Raw genomic sequence first — 20131 nt, forward strand, 5'->3', positions numbered from 1 at the left:
CCTGCTGAAAAGCACTTCCCCTTTCTGAACCTCTTGTTTCTCCATCTGGGAAAAGAGGAAGGTGACCTAGAACAGTGGCTCTCAACCTGGGTTCCAAGAACTTCCTGAAATTGTGTGCAAAGACTTCTTGGGAGGGTGTATGGAGCTTTCAATAGATTCTCAAAGGAGTCCTATTATGGGCTGAGTTGTGTTGCCCCTAAATTCCTATCTTCAAACCTTAATGCTCAAAGTGAATGAATTTGGAGATGGAGCCTTTAGAGAGGTAATTAGGGTTGATTGAGGGAGCTGGTAAAGAATCTGCCTGCAATACAGGTTTGATTCCTGTGTTGGGAAGTACCCCTGGAGAAGGGATACGCTACCCACTCTAGTATTCTTGGGCTTCTCTGGTGGCTAGATGGTAACGAATCCACCTGCAGTGTGGCACACCTGAGTTCCATCCCTGTGTTGGGAAGTTCCCCTGGAGGAGGGCATGGCAACCCACCCCAGTATTCTTGCCTGGAAAATTCCCATGGACAGAGGAGCCTGGTGTGCCACAGTTCATGGGGTCACCAAGAGTCTGACACGACTGAGTGACCAAGCACAACACACACAGAGGTTATAAGAGTGGGGCCCTAATCCCATAGGATCTGATATCCTTAAAAGAGGAGGAGTTACCAGGTCTCTCACACTCTCTCTCTCTGTCTCCATCCACACACAGAGGAAATGTCATGTGAGGAAACAGAGAGAAGGTGGCCAACTGCAATACAAGAGGAGTGCCTACACCAGGAATTGAACTTGCTGGCACCTTGATCTTGGACTTCTAGTATCCCGGACTATGAGAAACTAAATGTCTTTTGTTTAAGCCATCCGGCCTGTGGTATTTGGTTTTGGCAACTCGAACAGACTAACGCAGGGCCCATAACCAAAAAAAAAAGGTTCAGAGCCATTGGACCCACTGGTTGCCAGAAACCCATCCTGGACATTCATGTTTCAATACAACGATTTTAGGCACTTGCAGATTTCTTGAGTTCTTGCTTCGAACAGTGCAGGATATCATTTATTGCAACATACTTCCTCTGCTAATAGTTGCGTAACACAGATTTGTATCTATATAAACCCAAAGGCCAGAGTTTAAATCCTGATTCCACCATCTACTAGATGTTTGACTTTGCACAAGTTATCGCATGTTTGTGCCTCGAATATAAAGTAGGGATAACATTAGTGTCTCCCTCACATGGCTGTTGTGAGAATTAAATGACATACTGCATGTAGAGGGCCTAGCACATAATCAAGTTTCAACAGATATTAGTAGCTTTTGTGATGAAAACGTAAGTAGCAGTCAGGGTTTTTTGCCCTTATAAACAACACTGTTGTGAGCAAACCTCTTTATACACAGAGAATTGTTTTTAAGTCCTTAGCTGGATTAACTAAGAGGAAAAGACTAAAGTAACTGAAATCATAAATAAAAGAGGGGATATTACAACCAACGTGACAATAATAAACAGGATTTTACAAGAATATCATGACCAATTGTGGCAATAAATTGGACAACCTAGAAGAAATGGATAAATTCCTAGGAACACACAATCTACCAGAACTGAATCAAGGAGAAACAGAAAACACAATAGACCAATAATGAGATTGAATCGGTAATGACAACCCCCCAACACACACACACACAAAATCAGGATCTGATATCTTCACTGGAGAATTCCACCAAACATTTAAAGAATTAATGCCAATCTTTCTCAAATGCTTCCAAAAAATCGAAGAAGAGGGAACACTTCCAAACTCATTTTATGAGGCCAGCGTTATCCTCATATCTAAGGCACCAAAAGAAAAGAATACTAGAGGCCACATTCCCGGACGAATGCAGATGCAAAAATCCTCGACAAAATACTAGCAAAGCAATTCAACAGCACATTAGAAGGACTATGTGCCACGGTCAAAAGGGATTTATCCCTTGGTGCAAGGATAGCTTAACATACAAAAATCAATCAATGCAATAAAACACATTAACTAAATGAAGGACAAAAATCACACGATCTTCTCTATAGATGCACAAAAAATTCAACACTCCTTCATGAGAAAACACAGTCAAAGAACTAGGAGTTGAAAGAAATTACCTCGACATAATAAAGGCCACAACTAACATCATACTCAGTGGTGAAAGTCTGAAATCGCTTCTTCTAAGGTAAGGAACAAGGCAAGGAAGCCCGCTCTCACCATTATGTTAGTATTCAACAACTGGAAGTCATAGCCAGAGCTGTTAGGAAAGCAAAAGAAATAAAAGGCATCCAAGTCAGAAAGAAGTAAAATTATCTCTGTTGAAGATAGCATGCTTTTTTACATGCAAAACTCAAAAGATAACACACACCCATACACACACACATGCACACAACTGGTAGAACTAATAAACAAATTCAAAAATGTTGTAGGACACAAAATCCAAAACGAAAATTCAGTTGCATTACTATACACTAACAAAGAACAATTTGAAAAGGAAATTAAGAAAACAATTCCATTGACATTAGCAGCAAAAAAAGAATAAAATACTGAGGAATAAACTCAAGCAAGGAGTCAAAAGACGTGTACACAGCAAACTACAAAACATTGCTGAAAGAAACTAAAAAAGACACAAATAAATGGAAAGGCATCTGTCTGCACAGACCGGATTATAAATATTGTTAGGAAGTCCATACTATCTGAGGTGGTTAATTTTATGTGTCAGCTTGACTGGTCCACAGAGTGCGTAGGTATTAATCAAACATTATTCTGGGTGTTTCTGTAGGGTGCTTTTTCATGAGATTAACATTTAAATCAGTCAACTGGATAAAACAGATTTCCTCCTGATAATGTGGGTGGGCTTTACCTAATCAGTTGATAGTCTGAATAAAACGAAAAGGCAACCTTTCCTCATGTAAGAGAATTCCTCCTGCGTGAAAGCCTTTGGACCTGGGACACCAGCTTCTTTTCCTGCCTTTGGACTCAAACTGAAATATCAGCTCTACTGGTTTGGTTCTTAGGCCTTCTAACCTGGGCTAGAGCTAGACCACTGGCTCTTCTGGGTCTCCAGCTAGCCAACTCACCCTCTAGATCTTGGGACTTACCAGCCTCTACAGTCAAATGAGTCAATTCTTTTACACACACACACACACACACACACACACACACACACACACACACACACTCCACTGAATCTGTTCTTGTAACACACTACCCAGAGTGATCTACAGATCCAATGCAAACCCTATCAAAATCCCAATAGCATGTTTTACAGAAATAGAAAAACTCGTCCTAAAATTTAAATAGAATCTAAAAAGAGATCCTAAATAGGGAAAACAATTTGGAAAAAGAAAAAGTAGAGAACTCACACTTCCTGATTTCAAAACTTTACAAAGCTACAGTAATGAAAACTGTATGTTAGTGCCATATTAACAAATAGATCGGTGGAGTAAACTAGAGATCTTAGAAATAAACCCTCACTTTTAGAAGGTGAGCCAGGCCGTGGACTTCCTGATAGAGGAAAAAAATGGCTTTCCTCTCTTTTTTTTTTTAAGGTTTAAGATCTTTGGATCAAAGCAAGGACTCTGAAGTCAGATTGCTTGGTTTCAATTCTACCACTGATCCCCATGGGCCAAATGACCTTGGGCCAGTGGCTGAACCTCTCAGTACCTGTTTCCTCACCTGTAAGAGGCTGGTGATCATTAGTACTATACTCCTAGGAGGGTCACAAGGAAGCATTACTATTTATGTACAGCACTTAGAAGAGTGCCGGGCACAGGGTCCCTGCTCTATAAGTTGCTTTTCATAGATTCAGCCAAATTACCTCCCAAATGGATTTCTTGCACCACCGCCACAGAGGTTTGCTCCTCAACTCACCCACTCTCGGAATGGTTAAGCACTTGGAAGCTTGTCGTCCTAGTGCGGGAAGCCCGATTCGTGGTTTTAGTTTACATCTCCAGGGTCAGCGGTGGTGAGCATCTTTGAAGGGGGGACTGGACAGTGAGACTCTCTCTTCTTTGAATTGCCTCAGAGTGGGGAAAGAGCTGGGGGAGTGAGGTCAACCCCAGACTGTCCCCCAAATCTGCCTGCCAAGAACGTTTGATGGAGCAGTTGAGGCAGAGATGTTACAGAAGAAAACGACAATCCCTTTGTCCTCTGGCCACTTAGGGAGAAGTACGCCGACCACTCATCACTGAGCGCGGGATTCCTCTGCCCATTCTCCCATTGGGTCATAAGACTTGTGGTGGAAGGGAGGCTGGCAAATGCTTTCAGCACGTGCTAGGCGCCCAGCGCCTCCATCCTGACGTGTCATCCTCACCTCCCAGGAGACCAGCGCCCTCAGTACCTTCCTGCCTCCTGCTTCACACACTTTGTACACAGTCAGGGCTCAGGGCTGTGACTGGAACCGGAAAGGGGAGGTGGGACAGGAGGAGGTGGGACGAGAGGCTTGACAGAGGTATACACGCAGCATCACCTTCAGCCACCAACTCGCCATCTGCCGGGATGGCCTTTGGGCTTGGCAGCAAACCACAGGAGGCCCTCGACCCCATTGGTTACACCTCGAGGGGGCGGGCAAAGAAGGCGCGTGCTGGTTGGCAGGAACCGGACCAATGAGGAGGCGCAGCGCTGGCAAGCTGAAAGCTTCGCGAGATTTGCTGCGATCGCCTGCGCGTGCTGCTTTATGGCGCGCTCCAGACGCCGCCCGCCTCGCATGCCCAGACCATTACCGCCGCCGCCCCCTCGACCTGGTTGATAAATCGTCGCCGCCCCAGGTCCGCGGCCACCCAGGTCGCGACATGAGCTCCTCAGATGATGAGGCGGCTGTTAGGGGAGTGGGTTTCAGCTCAGAGTGCGGGGAGCACACAAGCGGCCTTGAGGTCCGCTCCACAGCTCTGCAGGGACCCAGCCCCGGCCCTGAGCCGGGGGCAGCGCGAAACGGCGAGGGTGAGGGTGGGGATGGCTTCCTAGATCCTGAGTGCTTTGAGTCAGAGCGGGAGGTAACGGAAGCGGGAGGGCAGGTGCTGTGTGGCCGCGAAGGCCGGCCTGGTTCCCCGGCCAACGACCAGGGGGACGTCCTGCAGCTGGCTGACGAGTCAGTGGCGGCCATCCTGCAGCAGCTGGCCAACCTGGACTTGCTGGGCATCCGCAGATGCCTGTCTCCGGAGAGCTACGTGGTCGGCGAAGGGTCTCCCTTGTGGGCCCTCGAGGAGCGACCCGGCAGTCGAGGCATGGCCGCCCAGAGGGTTGGGGAAGAGGCACAGGCTGAGGCCAGCCCTCTCGAGGTTGGCAGGCTCAAGGCGGGCCAGGCTGGGGGAAACCCTAAGAGAGGCAGTAAGAGTAGGTTGAAGGTGGCTGTGGATCGCCAGCGGCCCCCCTCAGAAAGCCCAGCCGGGCTGCTGTCCGACTCCGAGTCCTCTGGTGAGTTCAGTGAGATAGAGCTGATGAGGGTGAGCATTTATGGCACAGACGGAGGACAGGCCAAGCTCAACAGCCCCAAGGGCCCCGGGGACACACCCAAACACTCAAAAGTCCAAGGCAGGGAGAATCTCCTTAACGTGCCAGGCACTTGCCAGTCCTCGGCTCTGCGAGGATTAATCTCGGTTGTGGAAAGGCAGGTCAGGCAGGGCTATGCAGAGCAGGGGGACATCTCTCCCTCTAAGAAATTGCAGAGCATGCTCAAGGAGAAGGGGGGCAGCCTGCCCAGGTACCCGAGAGTAGCAGTAGCATCAGCTACTGCAGCTGCCACTACCGGCAGCCTACCGCGGCCCAGTCCTAGGAGGAAGGGGGTCCAGGAGAAGAAATCCCTCAGGGGCGTCTCCAAACCTGCCCCGGGGAGAACCTTCCCTTCCTGGGAGCAGGGAATCTCGGCCACTCCCCTGGATCCGGTCACCTTCCCCCCAGTCTCCGGCATCCCGCTGCTTGAGAGGTCCAAGAAGTATGCCTTGGTCCCTTCGGGAGCCAAAGAATCCAAGCAAACCGGCGCTCGGAAGAAATCCATGGCTAGGCGGGCACGGGAGTTGGTGGCAACGATGGCGGTGTCCGCAGAAGACAACGACCCAAATAGAGACCCATTCCCAAAGGGCCGAGTGAGTAGGCCAGGCCCCTCCTCGCTCCCCCCTCTTCCCCCTGCCATCCTCCCCAGGACACAGGTCTTCACCCGTGCTCCCTCTGTCCATCCCTCAGGGGTGGTCATTGGGTGGCCCTCGATCACTGGGTCATTAGGATGCCAGATTGGGGTCTTTTACTAGGGACAGACGTTAAGGTAGCACTTTGGGTGTGCTGGGCTGGGTTCTCCACCCTTGGCCTGTTTCCAGCCAGGCTGGGGCTGGAGTGGAAGGGAGAGCTGGTAGCTGAATTGATTTGAGGGGCCCCTTAAAAGCTTCACAGAGCTTCGGTGTTTAGACACATCACTTTCCTGAATCCTACTTCCTAGCTGATCCCCAAACCTTCCTTGCAGGGGCCCCAGGCTTTCTCAGTGCCACACTGTTGTCCCCAGCTCAGCTCTGCCTGCTGGCCTGGGGCTGACTTAGAGGGAATGTGCTGAAGAGATCAGCCTTTCAGTTTGCTTTCCAGTTCCCTGCCTCAGCTCGGTCTTGAATCACACGAGGTCTCACACACACAGACATAGACATATAAATGCACTGGTACGCACAGGTGCACGCACACACACACATCCTTACTCCAGGTCAGTGAGAAATCTTTGTTCTTAGCTGACCACTGACAGGGCACCGGCGTCTTGTCCACGGGTGCGTCAAGGAGAACCCAGCAGCACCAACGTCAACATCAGAGGCGGGCAGGATGCAGGAAACTCAGAGCCCGTGGCCATGAACAAGGGAGAAGTCATGCCCAGAGGGCCTGGCCCCTCAGGTGAGTGTCCTGGGTTTTGATATGGGGGCAGGGAACCAGGGGTGAGGGCAGAAACCTCTGTCTGTCACTCTCTCTTTTCTGGGGCCTCAGCCTTGCTCTCAGGCTGCCTCTTCCATGGGAAACAGGTGTCAGCAGGGCTAGCCCTGGCCCCATCACCTTCTGTGTGGGATTTGTTTGGCAGGGGTGATCGGTGGCAGTGCCCCAACAGCTACTCGGGGCGTAGACCTGCAGGCTAATAGCATTTTCTGTGAAGTGCTGTTCGCCCACATTGCTCTCCCAGGTGCTGGCCGTGGCTGCCGCTCTGGGAGGCTCGAACCCAGAACCACAGTCTTTCGGGACCATGGTGGTAAAATGGCTGCCCCTGAGGAATAGGAGGGGCAGGCCCAGAGAGAAGGTTTGGGCTGCCTGCCGGGCAGAGCCGGGGAGGCTTGATGCTAGCAGAGGGTGGTACTACCTCACCTCACGTTAGACCCTGCTTGGCCCTTTCCACCTCACTGGGAGCCTGGGAAGCTGGATTGTGTGTCCTTTCCCTGTCAGGTGACCACGAACCAACTGACCATCCCCCAAGACCGAAAAGGCGGCAGCAGCCACCTGCAAGGCAGGGCTGTCCTCGGGTAATGCTTCTTCTGGCTCCTGGAAATGCACACCCAAACCCCATGGTGGGATCTGGGTCCAAGTTCAACTGACATGTGTGGGCACCCCCCCCCGCCCCCCACCCCGTCCCCATCCCACACCCCAGGGAGGGAGCCCACCTCCTTTCCTCTGAGGAAAGTCTTTCCCTTGCCAGTCTAGACACCTGGCTTTGGGATGGAGGGCCCGGGGGGAGAGGAGAGGAGGAGGAGAGCGGAGGCGGGTGTATACTAACCATTTCTCTTCCTGCTGTGTCTGCTGGCCTAGTGTCTGGTGCTACAGAGAGAAATAGACGACCTTAAGGAGCAACTTGGTATGAGGAACCAGGGACAGAGAGCAGTGGGTTCTTAGTGCAGAAATGGTGTCGGCCTTTGGGGTGGGTGGGCTGCCGGTGCAGGAGGCCTCGTAGGGACCAGCATTCCTGTGGGGAGGAGAACCTATCACGCCTGACCCTGGAGCAGGCGGTGCATGTTCAGCTGGGCGTGTGGACAAGGAGCAAAGTGCTGTGTGGACTGCGTGCACACTCTGCCAGCCAGGCGAGTCCTAGAGAGCTCCTTCTGATAGGACTTGTAGAGATGCCTTGTTGATCTGGTGTGGCCTCGGAGGTTCTTGTTGGATTGTTTGTGAGACAAATTTTGAATGGTCTCGGCGTGGCCCCGACCTTGAGAGCTGCTGGCACATTTTGTTTCCTTTTAGGAAATGGCTCCACATTTAATTCCGGTAGTGGGGAGTGACGAGGCCCAGAGCTCTTTGCATCAGGGCTGGGGGTATGTGGGTTTCAGGTTGCAGGGCTAGGTGGTTCCCCACGGGGACAGGGGGACAGGCTTCTATGTCCGTCTGTCTAGAGCACCTGTTTATGCCTCTCCCTGTTGCAGCCTCCATGCAGTACCAGGTTGACAAGTTTCGGATCCTTTGAAGTGAGTGTTACACACCCCACACCCCTTCCCACAGTCCTCGCTGTTGAGCAGCGCCGTGAGCTGGCCCTGGCTTGAGGCTCTTCCCTGACTCTGCTGTTTCACAGGTTGAGCCCAGTATCTTCCGGCAAGAGGAGCAGCTGTTACCTCCGGGGCCGGCGAGCTGTGGCCAAGCTTGTTGCCTCCTGTTCTGCCTCCACCAGGGCATCCTCTGCCCCTTGTTTTGCCCCCTGTCTGCCCCAGTTTCACAGCAGTTTTTGATTAAAAGGCTTCTCATATTGTGTTCTGTCCTCTCTCTGGGGGTAGGGGTTGGGGGAATGGGGCAAGGCCTGGTGGGGAGCCACTCCGTATCAGAGCCTGTTCCACAACAGTACCTCTGGCATCCTGTGGGGGGCACTCTGGGTCAGCCTGTGCTACCATCCAGGCCGTCAGGCCAGCGGAGCGCCCCTAGTGTGTGTTCTGTGTGGGCTCTGTCTGGTCACCTTGGCACGTCCCCCCTTTTCCCTGAAGGCCCTCTTCTAGTTCTCTAAACACCCTCCTCTGGGCTTTAGGAGTTTCCATTCATTGCTGCCATTCTGCCTCCCTGTCAGAAGGAAGTCATGACCCCCTTACAGAGCTCCAGTCTTTCACCCTTCCCTCACTGCACTCATTGTCCTGCTTACCCCGACCACTCTGCTTTCCTGTCAGAGCACCCTCGATCTCTCCCCTGGCTTGCCATCGATGACCTTGCCTGCATGTTTACTTAAGCAGGTGGTAACAGGCACAGGTTTGCTCATCTTCCCCCTTCCCCTGCCCTACCCTCTCAGTGGAGTCCCTACCCCACCCCACCCCCGGAGCCACCTTGCAAGCAGGAACCTGCGTACTCTCCCCGCTCTCTTCAGCACTCACCCCTGAGACTCAGGCACCAAAACTTTGGCTTCCCCTTCCTTGGGTTCAGTAAAGGGCATGAGGATGAATCTTGGACCCGCTGAACTGGGGAGCAGGATCGAAGCTCAGGGGAACACAGGGGAACACAGGAGAAAAGCTCAGGTTAGTTGCTGAGCTGGTGGTCAGGAGAGGCGTCTGGTGCCAGTCTGGGGCAGAGTGCACCCTGACAGCTAGAGATGGATGGTCCGGTCCTTGGAGCTTTCATATCCTCCCTGCCCTAACCAACTGACCAGCCTACACTCCTGCAGCCTGGATGTCTCTCTGCCCTTGAGTGGAAACGGGCCCATCAGGCTCTATGACAAGTATGGTTGGTAAGTCTGTGTTCTTACAGGGTCTCCATCAAATACCGTTCCACCAGCCCCATGACATAGATTTTCCTGCAAATGATACTTCCCGGAGTGTCCCAGCTCAGTCTCCCAGACTACTTGTTAGGGCACACAAGACTGAGTCTGAAATCCATGTTCAATTCCCGTCCCTCCCTCCCGCCCTGAAGTTTGGGGAGGACTTCCTTCTCTCAGCCAAGACCCCAGGGCTGTGCCAGCCTGAGACTCAGAGGGACACATTTGTATTGGAGTGAAATGAGGGTAGGTTCTGCCTGACTCCCTTCCTGAAAGACCACGGTTTTATTTCACAAAAGAGGGTATGATGGTAGGTAGCACATTCAAAGTTGGTGCCTGGGCATCTCTCTGGGTGAATTAAAGTTATCAGGGATAATGCCCCTTGAGGCAGAAAGGTGTGATTCGGGGAGTAATGGAAATAGAGCCTGGTCCAGATTCTGTAAGGCACTGAGTGAGCCGAAGCAAGGGTCGGATCTCCTTTATTCAAGGGGTGTTGTCACGTTCCCAAAACATAGAAGGGGGAGGATGCAGTTCACCAAACCTCAGGACAGGACATCCCAAAATGTTGGAGTCGCTGGAGGAGGCACTGGATCCTACCTTGCGATTCTGTGATGTCTGCCAACTGCTGAGGGTGTGGATGAGTGAAAATGGGAAGGGTGGCTCCGGAGACTACCTGGGACGTGGCTGCCCATCTTAGAAACAGGAGATCCCCCCCCACCTGGATTACTTGTGGGGAGTTAGGGGTGACTGCACCTGAGCAATGGGGAGCCCTCGGGCCCGCCCTTCCCCCACATTTTGACCTTGACTTCCTTCCGGGGCTCATGGCATGAGGTCAGGTGGACAGAGCACGAGGGTTGGGCCAGTCACAGACCTCAGGGGTCAGCAAAGAACATGCGTGGGACTTACTCCTTCCACTCAGACCCCTCCCTGGAGCAGGAGGGCCTGATCACTTAGTTTACAGCTGATCCGGTGGTTATTGCCTGGTGGTGTAGCACATCTCGCTGTTGTCCGAGTGAGTAGATTTGGCAGAGACCTTCCCGCTGAGGTTTCTGCCCACCGAGACACGTAGGTAAGTTGTGCCTGGGGAGAAGTCAAGCACCAGCATCAGCACCACCCTTGGGCAGAGTGGGGCACGGGACTGTGGTCACCAGGGTGAGGAAGTTGGAGAAGCTCATGGAAGTGGAGGTGCGAGGGCGTGAACACAACCCCTCGCTCACTTTTCACCAGGCTCCCTTCCCTCCTCTGGGCACACAGTTCAGACCAACTACCTCACTATAATGTTGCTGGAAACATATACATCACAGGCCTTGGCTCAGCCCCAAGCCTTCCACTTCCAGCGGGAAATCTGAGGCACAGGTTAAAGAAATACATCTGCGCCCCAGAGGGTAGGAGGAAGGCCGAAGCCCAGCCTCATTCGGTGCACCCCTGTTGCCTTTCCCCCTCATGCCCCTTCTCCAGCCTGGGAGACAGTGACAGCTGCTTTGGAGAGCCCTAGGCCCCGTCCTGCCTGTCCAACACCTGGGAAGAGGCTCCCTCCCCATTACACCCCCACCCCACCAGCCCCAGCCCCAGCCCCAGGCCTACCTCTCTCTCTGGACTCTTGAGGGAGATTGGCACAAACAAAGAAGGTAGAGGAGGTGAGTCCTGAAGAGGGAGCCTGGGGTGGTGAGCACAGTAAACTTGCCCAAAGATGTCCAAGTCCTAATCCCTGCAGTTGGCTTGTATTTTCCTTTGCGTGATAACAGTGGGTTATGCTTGCAGATGCAATGAAGGCTGCTACTCAGCTGACTTAATGTGGGGTAAGTTTCACCTGCATTGGCCAGGTTCGGCCGGGCACACTGGGGCTGCCAGATTTTCCACCTTGACTGTCCCTGGGTAACTATCCCAGTCCCTGGAGTGTCCCAGTGTTTGAATGACTGTGGTGTGCTTGATGCCCTTGTGCTCGTGCGATCTTGAAGGCCTGGTAAGTACTGCTCAGATGCAGATGGAGAACAGGCCTGTAGTTTCGAACCCCCCTTTTGTTCCAAGCCAATCACTTCTTCCTCCCTAGTCCTCTTGAGGTATCTGCCAGCCTGACTTTTACCAGGATGATTCACTTTTTGAAAAGGATTTACTATTGCTTTTTATTAAAATAACCCTTCCAAACATAAAAGATTAATTACATTGAATTAAACAGACCATACATATACACGTTGTGGAGCGTGTGAGCCCTCAGTATCACAAATAATCATGAACCAATCAACCCATGTAACTATACTCAGGTGACATAAATGTACATTGCACGTCCAGAAGTCACCGATATGTTCTTTTCTCTGAGGAATCCAAATGGATAAATCTACATACTGCCCGATTCCATTTACTTCACATTCTTGAGGAGGCCAAACTATAGACACAGAAAACAGACTGGGGATTGCCAGGGTCTCGGGCTTGAGATTAGGGGTTAAACTACCAAAGAGAATGAAACAATTTTGTAGCTGATGAAAATGCTTTTTATGTTGATTGTAGTGGTGTTTCCATAATCGAATGTTTGTAGGCACTTAGATTTTTATGTAAATTAATCTCAGTAAACCCATATTATTTAATAAACTGTAGAAAGTACAGTATGAGATCGCAATCAGAGAAGAAAAAGAAACAAAGGGAGTCCAAAATGGAAAAGGAAAATGAAAACTGTCACTGTTTGCATGTGACATGTTACTATACATTGGAAATCCTAAGGATGCCACCTGAAATCTTCCAGAATTCATAAATCAATTCAGTAAAGTTGAAGAGTACAAAATTATTATATAGAAATCTGTTACATTGCTATCCTGTTCATGGGGTCCAATCCCAAAGAAGGGTAATGCCAAAGAACGTTCAAACTACCATACAACTGTGCTCATTTCATATGCTAGTAAGTGAAAGTGAAAGTGTTAGTTGCTCAGTCGTGTGTGAGTCTTGGCGTCCCCATGGACTGTAACCCAACAGGCTCCTCTTTTATGGGTTTCTCCAGGCAAGAATACCTACCTAAATATCCATCGACAGAGGAATGGATAAAGAATATGTGGTACCTATATACAGCGGAATATTACTTAACCATAAAAAGAATGAAATAATGCCACTTGCAGCAACATGGATGGACGTAGTGATTGCCATACTGAGTGAAGAAAGTCAGAAAGAGAAAGACAAATGTCCCTTACACGTGGAACCTAAACAACTGTACAAATGAACTTATTAACAAAACGGAAACAGACTTTGAAAACTTATGATTACCAAAAGGGAAAGGCAGAGGTAGGGAAGGGATAAAGATCCTCATCTGGAACGCCCTAATGAGAGATGTTGAAGATGACATAAACAGATGGAAAGAAAGATCATATTCTTGTGAGGCCAAGCATTTGCAACTAGCCTCTGCTTTCCATTTCCCAAGGAAGGAGGCAAGTGGGCTTGAGTCCAGGTATTTACAATCAACCTCCGGCTTGCCCTTTGAAAGAGAAAGAATAAGAGATACAGGGTAAATAGTCAGGCTTTGTCTCCTGAGGACACTTTAAGATAACAGCTCTGGCAGAGACAGAGGGGCTACTCTCCGTTTGAGTAAAAGAGCAAGAGGTCACGTGTGTCCCATTCTCAGGGCAGGAGAGACACTGCACATGGGCAGAAAGGCTCCTTGGGGGTCAAAAACAAAGGGGCCCCACCCCATAATATGTGATGCAACGTCTCCCCCATAGGTCTCTGGGCTGGCATGCATCTTGGGATAGAGTTGCTCATGCATGTTGGGGAGGGTCCTAGGGCAGGTCAGGTGTGAGAAAAGAAACAGGATAACTGGCCAAACGGAAACAAAGACCCAAAAGGACTGCCCTGTATAAGTGACTTAACTGCCTCTCACTGCACTCCTCCTCATTAGGACAGATGCCCACACCCTGTCTCTCCAAGTGTGTATCATTGCCTTCTCTGTCTTAACTAAACAAGCTGTTTCTCTGTGTGCTCTCCTACTTGTTGTGCTGTGTCTCTAACAATAAACTCTGTACCTCTTTTTACAGATTTTGCCTCCTTGAGAAATGCATTTTTCAAAGGGGCAAACTTAAAGCCACAGCTCACTGCTGCCTCTCTGAGATCACTTGGATTGGAAGAATCAATATTGGCAGAACGACTATACAACCCAGTGCAACCTACCGATGCTGAATCCCTATCAAATTACCGATGGTATTTTTCACAGAACTAGAACAAAAATTCTCAAAGTTTGTATGGAGACACAAAGGACTGTGAATAGCCAGAGCAATCCTGAGAGAGAAAAATGGAGCTGGAGGAATCAGGCTCCTGGGCTTCAGACTATACTACAAAGGTACAGTCATCAAAACAGTATGGTACTGGCACAAAAACAGAAATATTGATCAAAGGAACAGGATAGAAAGCCCAGAAATAAACCCATGCGCCTACGGTCAATTAATCTCTGACAACGGAGGCAAGAATATACAAAGGAGAAAAGACAGTCTCTGCAATAAGTGGTGCTGGGAGAACAGCTGCACAGAAAAGAATGAAATTAGAACATTCTCTAACATCATACACGAAAATAAATTCAAAATGGATTGAAACCTAAATGTAACACAAGACACTATGTAACTCTTAGAGGAAAACATATGCAGAACACTCTTTGACATAAATCACAGCAATATGATTTTGCATCCACCTCCTAGAGTAATGAAAATAAAAACGAAAATAAACAAGTGGGATGCAATTAAACTTAAAAGCTTTTGGACAGCAAAGGTGGCGGGGGGGGGTGGGGGGTGGGGCGGGGACTATAAACAAGACGTAAAGACAACCCTCAGAATGGGAGAATATATTTGAAAATGATGTGACAGACAGGGGATTACCTTCCAATATACAAGCACTTCATGAAGCTCATCATACATACATACATACATACGTATATATATATAAAATCTGCCCATTATGTTTTATAAAAAGGGGCAGAAATTGTGTTTCTCCAAGAAGACATACAGATGGCCAAAAAGCACGTGAAAAGATGCTCAACATCATTAATTATCAGATAAATGCAAATCAGAACTACAATGAGGTATCACCTCATACCTATCAGAATGGCCATCATCATAAATGTACAAACGGTAAATGCTGGAGAAAGTGTGGAGAAAAGAGAATCCTCCTTCACTGTTGATGGGAACATAAATTGGTACAACCACTATGGAGAAGAGTATGAAGTTTCCCTAAAAACTGAAAATAGAACTACCGTAAGATCCAGCAATCCCACTCCTGGGCATATATCTGGAGAAAACCATAATTTGAAAAGATGCATGCACTCAAATGTTGATTGCAGCACTCTTTACAACAGCCAAGACACGGTAGCTACCTAAATATCCAACGACGGAGAAATGGATAAGGAATATGTGGTACATATATACAATGGAATATTACTTAACCATACAAAGAATGAAATAATGCCACTTGCCGCAACATGGATGGATGTGGTGATTGTCACACTGAGTGAGGAAAGTCAGAAAGAGAAAGACAAGTGTCTCTTAGGGGTGGAACCTAAAAAACTGTACAAAGGAACTTATTTACCAAACAGAAACAGACTTTGAAAACTTATGATTACCAAAAGGGAAAGGCAGCGGTAGGGGAGGGATAAATTAGAAGTTCGGGATTAACAGATACAGCCTACTATATGTGAAATAGATAATCAACAAGGGCCTTCTCTATAGCACAGGGAACTCTACTCAACATTGTGTAATAATTTTTATGGATAAAGAATCAGAAAAGAAATGGATATATGTAGATGTATAACTGAATCACTCTGCTGTACACCTGAACCTAACACAACATTGTAAATCAACTACACGCCAGTTAAAAATAAACATTAAATTAAAAGAAATATTTTTAAAAGTACATTATGAATAGATATTGACACCACTTACTTTTTCTGAACATGGTTTTCTCCCATAGTCTGATGAGCTGGAATGATATATCACCTCAAATTAAATCAAGTTTGTATTCCTGGGGTGAATCTGTGTGCTGTGCTGTGCTTAGTTGCTCAGTCCTGCCCGGCACTTTGCGACCCCATGGAGGGGGGAGCCCAGCGGCTCTTCTGTCTATGGGGATTCTCCAGGCAAGAATACTGGAGTGGGTTGCCATGCCCTCCTCCCGGGGATCTTCCCCACCCAGGGATCGAACCCAGGTCTCCCGCATTGCAGGTAGGTTCTTTACCATCTGAGCCACCAGGGAAGCCCCGGGATGAACCTACTCATGGCATATGATGTATTTCCCTTTTGCATATCCTGTAGGATTCACCTTGCTAAGATTCCGTTTCTGGTTCTTGCTTTTATGCGCTGAGTGTGTGATTGACCTGTGCGTTTCCTTTCTCAAACTGTCCTTGACAGGATTGAATATCAAGGTTATTTCATTCTCAGGGAAATGAGTTTGGGAGTATCCCACCTTTTCTATTTTTCCTAAGGTTTTGTGTGAAATTGAGAATATTTATGCCTAGGATGTTTGTCAGCATTCAGTGGGGGAAGCCTGGAGGATTTCTGTGAAAGTTGCTTTGACTACTGGTATATTTCATTATGGTTACCTGGAGCAACTCAGGTTGGCTATTCTTTCTGGAGTCAGTGTTGGTAAGTTACTTTTTTTTTTCTAAAAATTGGTCATCTTTTCCTAAGTGTTCAAACGGATTGGAATAAAGTGGCCCATGATGTCCTCTTTGCCCCCAAATTTTATTTTCGGAAATATCTCTCTTACATGTAGCTGTTGTTGTTGTTCAAGTCACTAAGTCGTGTCCAACTCTTTGCGACCCCATGGACTGCAACACACCAGGCTGCCCTGTCCTCCACTATCTCCTGGAGTTTGCTCAAACTCGTGTCCATTGAGTCGGTGATGGCATCCAACCATCTCCTCCTGTGTACCCCACCCCCACCCCACCTTATCCTCCTGCCCTCACTCTCTCCCAGCATCAGGGTCTTTTCCACTGAGTCCTAACCACTGGACCCCCAGGGTATTCCTTCTACAGATAGCAGTTGCAAGAAAACAGCACAGAACACCCAAAGATCCTTCACCTGGACTGACCCACTATTAATATTTTGCCACATTTGCCATAGTCTTTGTCTGTCTCTCTCTCTGTTTTGTTGAATCACTGGAGTTCCTTTAAGACGTTGCGGTGTATCTTCTCTCAATATTCCAGTATGGATCTCTAAAGAAAAAGATTAGTCTGCCTCGAAATCTTAATGCAATTATCATACTCAGGAAATTTAATTTTGAGACAATACAGTTACCTACTATATGATCCTCACTCAAAATGTCTGATCGTCCCAATATGGTTTTTCTACCTGATTTCTAAAATAAGTTTGCTTCCAAATAAAGGCCACGTGATGCATTTGGTTGTCAAGCGTCTTCAGTGTCCTGTAAACTATAACATTTCCCTAGATTTTTTTGGTCTTGCACGATAGTGACATTTTTTTTTTTTTTTTTTTTTTTTTATTTATAAATTTATTTATTTTACTTGGGGGCTAATTACTTTACAATATTGTAATAGTTTTTGCCATACATTGACAAGAATCAGCCATGGGTTTACATGTGTTCCCCTTCCCGAACCCCCCACCCACCTCCCTCCCCCTCCCATCCCTCTGGATCATCCCACTGCCCCGGCCCCGAGCCCTTGTCACATGCATCGAACATGGAATGGTGCTCTGTTTCACATATGACAATACACATGTCTCAATGCCATTCTCCCAGAACGACCCACCCTCACCTTCTCCCTCAGAGTCCATAAAATTGTTCCATGCATCTGTGTCTCTCATTCTGTCCCGCATATAGGGTTATCGTTACCATCTTTCAGATTCCATATATATGCATTAGTATACTGTATTGTTGTTTTTCTTTCTGGCTTACTTCACTCTGTATAATGGGCTCCAGTTTCATCCATCTCAGTAGAACCGGTTCAAATGTATTTTTTTTAATGGCTGAGTAATATTCCATTGTGTATATGTACCACAGCTTCCTTATCCATTCGTCTGCTGATGGACATCTAGGTTGCTTCCATGTCCTGGCTATTGTAAACAGTGCTGCGATGAACATTGGGGTACACGCGTCTCTTTCAATTCTGGTTTCCTCGGTGTATATGCCCAGCAGTGGGATTGCTGGGTCATATGGCAGTTCTATTCCCAGTTTTTTAAGGAATCTCCACACTGTTCTCCATAGTGGCTGTACTAGTTTGCATTCCCACCAACAGTGTAAGAGGGTTCCCTTTTCTCCACACCCTCTCCAGCATTTATTGCTTGTAGACTTTTGGATAGCAGCCATTCTGACTGGTGTGAAATGATACCTCATTGTGGTTTTGATTTGCATTTCTCTAATAATGAGTGATGTTGAGCATCTTTTCATGTGTTTGTTAGCCATCTGTATGTCTTCTTTGGAGAAATGTCTGTTTAGTTCTTTGGCCCATTTTTTGATTGGGTCATTTATTTTTCGGGAATTCAGCTGCAGAAGTTGCTTGTATATTTTTGAGATTAATTGTTTGTCTGTTGCTTCATTTGCTATTATTTTCTCCCATTCTGAAGGCTGTCTTTTCACCTTGTTTATAGTTTCCTTTGTTGTGCAAAAGCTTTTAATTTTAATTAGGTCCCATTTGTCTATTTTTGCTTTTATTTCCAATATTCTGGGAGGTGGGTCATGGAGGATCCTGCTGTGATTTATGTCGGAGAGTGTTTTGCCTATGTTTTCCTCTAGGAGTTTTATTGTTTCTGGTCTTACGTTTAGATCTTTAATCCATTTTGAGTTTATTTTTGTGTACGGTGTTAGGAAGTGTTCTAGTTTCATTCTTTTACAAGTGGTTGACCAGTTTTCCCAGCACCACTTGTTAAAGAGGTTGTCTTTTCTCCATTGTATATTCTTGCCTCCTTTGTCGAAGATAAGGTGTCCATAAGTGCGTGGGTTTATCTCTGGGCTTTCTATTTTGTTCCATTGATCTATATTTCTATCTTTGTGCCAGTACCATACTGTCTTGATGACTGTGGCTTTGTAGTAGAGTCTGAAGTCAGGCAGGTTGATTCCTCCAGTTCCATTCTTCTTCCTCAAGATTGCTTTGGCTATTCGAGGTTTCTTATATTTCCATACAAATTGTGAGATGATTTGTTCTAGTTCTGTGAAAAATACCATTGGTAGCTTGATAGGGATTGCATTGAATCTGTAGATTGCTTTGGGTAGAATACTCATTTTCACTATATTAATTCTTCCAATCCATGAACACGGTATATTTCTCCATCTGTTTGTGTCCTCTTTGATTTCTTTCATCAGTGTTTTATAGTTTTCTATATATAAGTCTTTTGTTTCTTTAGGTAGATATATTCCTAAGTATTTTATTCTTTTTGATGCAATGGTGAATGGTATTGTTTCCTTAATTTCTCTTTCTGTTTTCTCATTATTGGAGTATAGGAATGCAAGGGATTTCTGTGTGTTAATTTTATATCCTGCAACTTTACTATATTCATTGATCAACTCTAGTAATTTTCTAGTAGAGTCTTTAGGGTTTTCTATGTAGAGGATCATGTCATCTGCAAACAGTGAGAGTTTTACTTCTTCTTTTCCTATCTGTATTCCTTTTATTTCTTTTTCAGCTCTGATTGCTGTGGCCAAAACTTCCAAAACTATGTTGAATAGTAGTGGTGAAAGTGGGCATCCTTGCCTTGTTCCTGACTTTAGGGGAAATGCTTTCAATTTTTCACCATTGAGGATAATGTTTGCTGTGGGTTTGTCATATATAGCTTTTATTATGTTGAGATATGTTCCTTCTATTCCTGCTTTCTGGAGGGTTTTAATCATAAATGGATGCTGAATTTTGTCAAAGGCTTTTTCTGCATCTATTGAGATAACCATATGGTTTTTTTCTTTCAATTTGTTAATGTTGTGTATTACATTGATTGATTTGCGGATGTTAAAAAAACCTTGCATTCCTGGGATAAAGCCCACTTGGTCATGATGTATGATCTTTTTAATATGATGTTGGATTCTGTTTGCTAGAATTTTATTAAGGATTTTTGCATCTATGTTCATCAGTGATATTGGCCTGTAGTTTTCCTTTTTTGTGACATCTTTGTCTAGTTTTGGAATTGATAGTGACATTTTTAAAGATCCAATCCAGGTGGTTTTTAGAAATCTTCTCCAGTTGAATTTGTCTCATTGCTGCTTCCTGATTCCACTCAGGTTAAATGTTTTGGCAGGAATACCGCAAAGTTGACGTCCTGTCCGTCTCCGCGCATGGCATCAGGATATTCTTTAGATTCTTTCAATTCTATTCAGATATATTTGACATACAGCACTGTATAAATTTAAAGTGTACAGCATCATGGTTTCACTTATATACATCATGAAATGAAATGATTATCACAATAAGTTTAGTGAACGCTCATCTTCTCATATAGATACACGATTAAAGAAAAAGACAATTTTTCTTGTGAGAAGAACTCTTAGGATTTGCTCTCTTAACAACTTTCA

At 46.8% G+C, this 20131-nt stretch overlaps 1 protein-coding gene across 5 annotated transcripts; it reads left to right on the forward strand.

The window, feature by feature from the left end:
* The first annotated feature begins 4600 nt into the window (after positions 1–4600).
* On the forward strand, positions 4601–8677 carry LOC145535928 (uncharacterized protein CXorf49 homolog). Of its 5 annotated transcripts, XM_081564277.1 has the most exons (7): positions 4628–5403; positions 5887–6071; positions 6696–6852; positions 7390–7466; positions 7750–7795; positions 8358–8399; positions 8504–8677. In XM_081564277.1, exons 1-6 carry the CDS (start codon positions 4782–4784, stop codon positions 8396–8398), a joined length of 1128 nt encoding a protein of 375 aa, XP_081420403.1. In that variant the 5' UTR covers positions 4628–4781; the 3' UTR covers position 8399; positions 8504–8677. The 5 variants fall into 5 exon arrangements, 4 of the variants coding, with proteins under 4 accessions (XP_081420400.1, XP_081420403.1, XP_081420402.1 ...); XM_081564274.1 differs by having other exon boundaries at positions 4601–6071; XR_014075538.1 differs by having other exon boundaries at positions 4639–6071; positions 7133–7466.
* The last annotated feature ends 11454 nt before the right edge of the window (positions 8678–20131 follow it).

The sequence above is a fragment of the Giraffa tippelskirchi genome, chromosome X, assembly GCF_054371585.1.
Source record: "Giraffa tippelskirchi isolate mGirTip1 chromosome X, T2T-mGirTip1v1.2.pri, whole genome shotgun sequence".
NCBI lineage: Eukaryota > Metazoa > Chordata > Mammalia > Artiodactyla > Giraffidae > Giraffa > Giraffa tippelskirchi.

Bases quoted from the DNA above. Each gene is read 5' to 3' on its own strand.
- LOC145535928 (XM_081564274.1), top strand. From the start codon at position 4,782: ATGAGCTCCTCAGATGATGAGGCGGCTGTTAGGGGAGTGGGTTTCAGC. The intron at 6,072-6,695 runs GTGAGTAGGCCA...CTTTGTTCTTAG, and splicing joins ACCCATTCCCAAAGGGCCGA to CTGACCACTGACAGGGCACC. The intron at 6,853-7,389 runs GTGAGTGTCCTG...TTTCCCTGTCAG, and splicing joins CAGAGGGCCTGGCCCCTCAG to GTGACCACGAACCAACTGAC.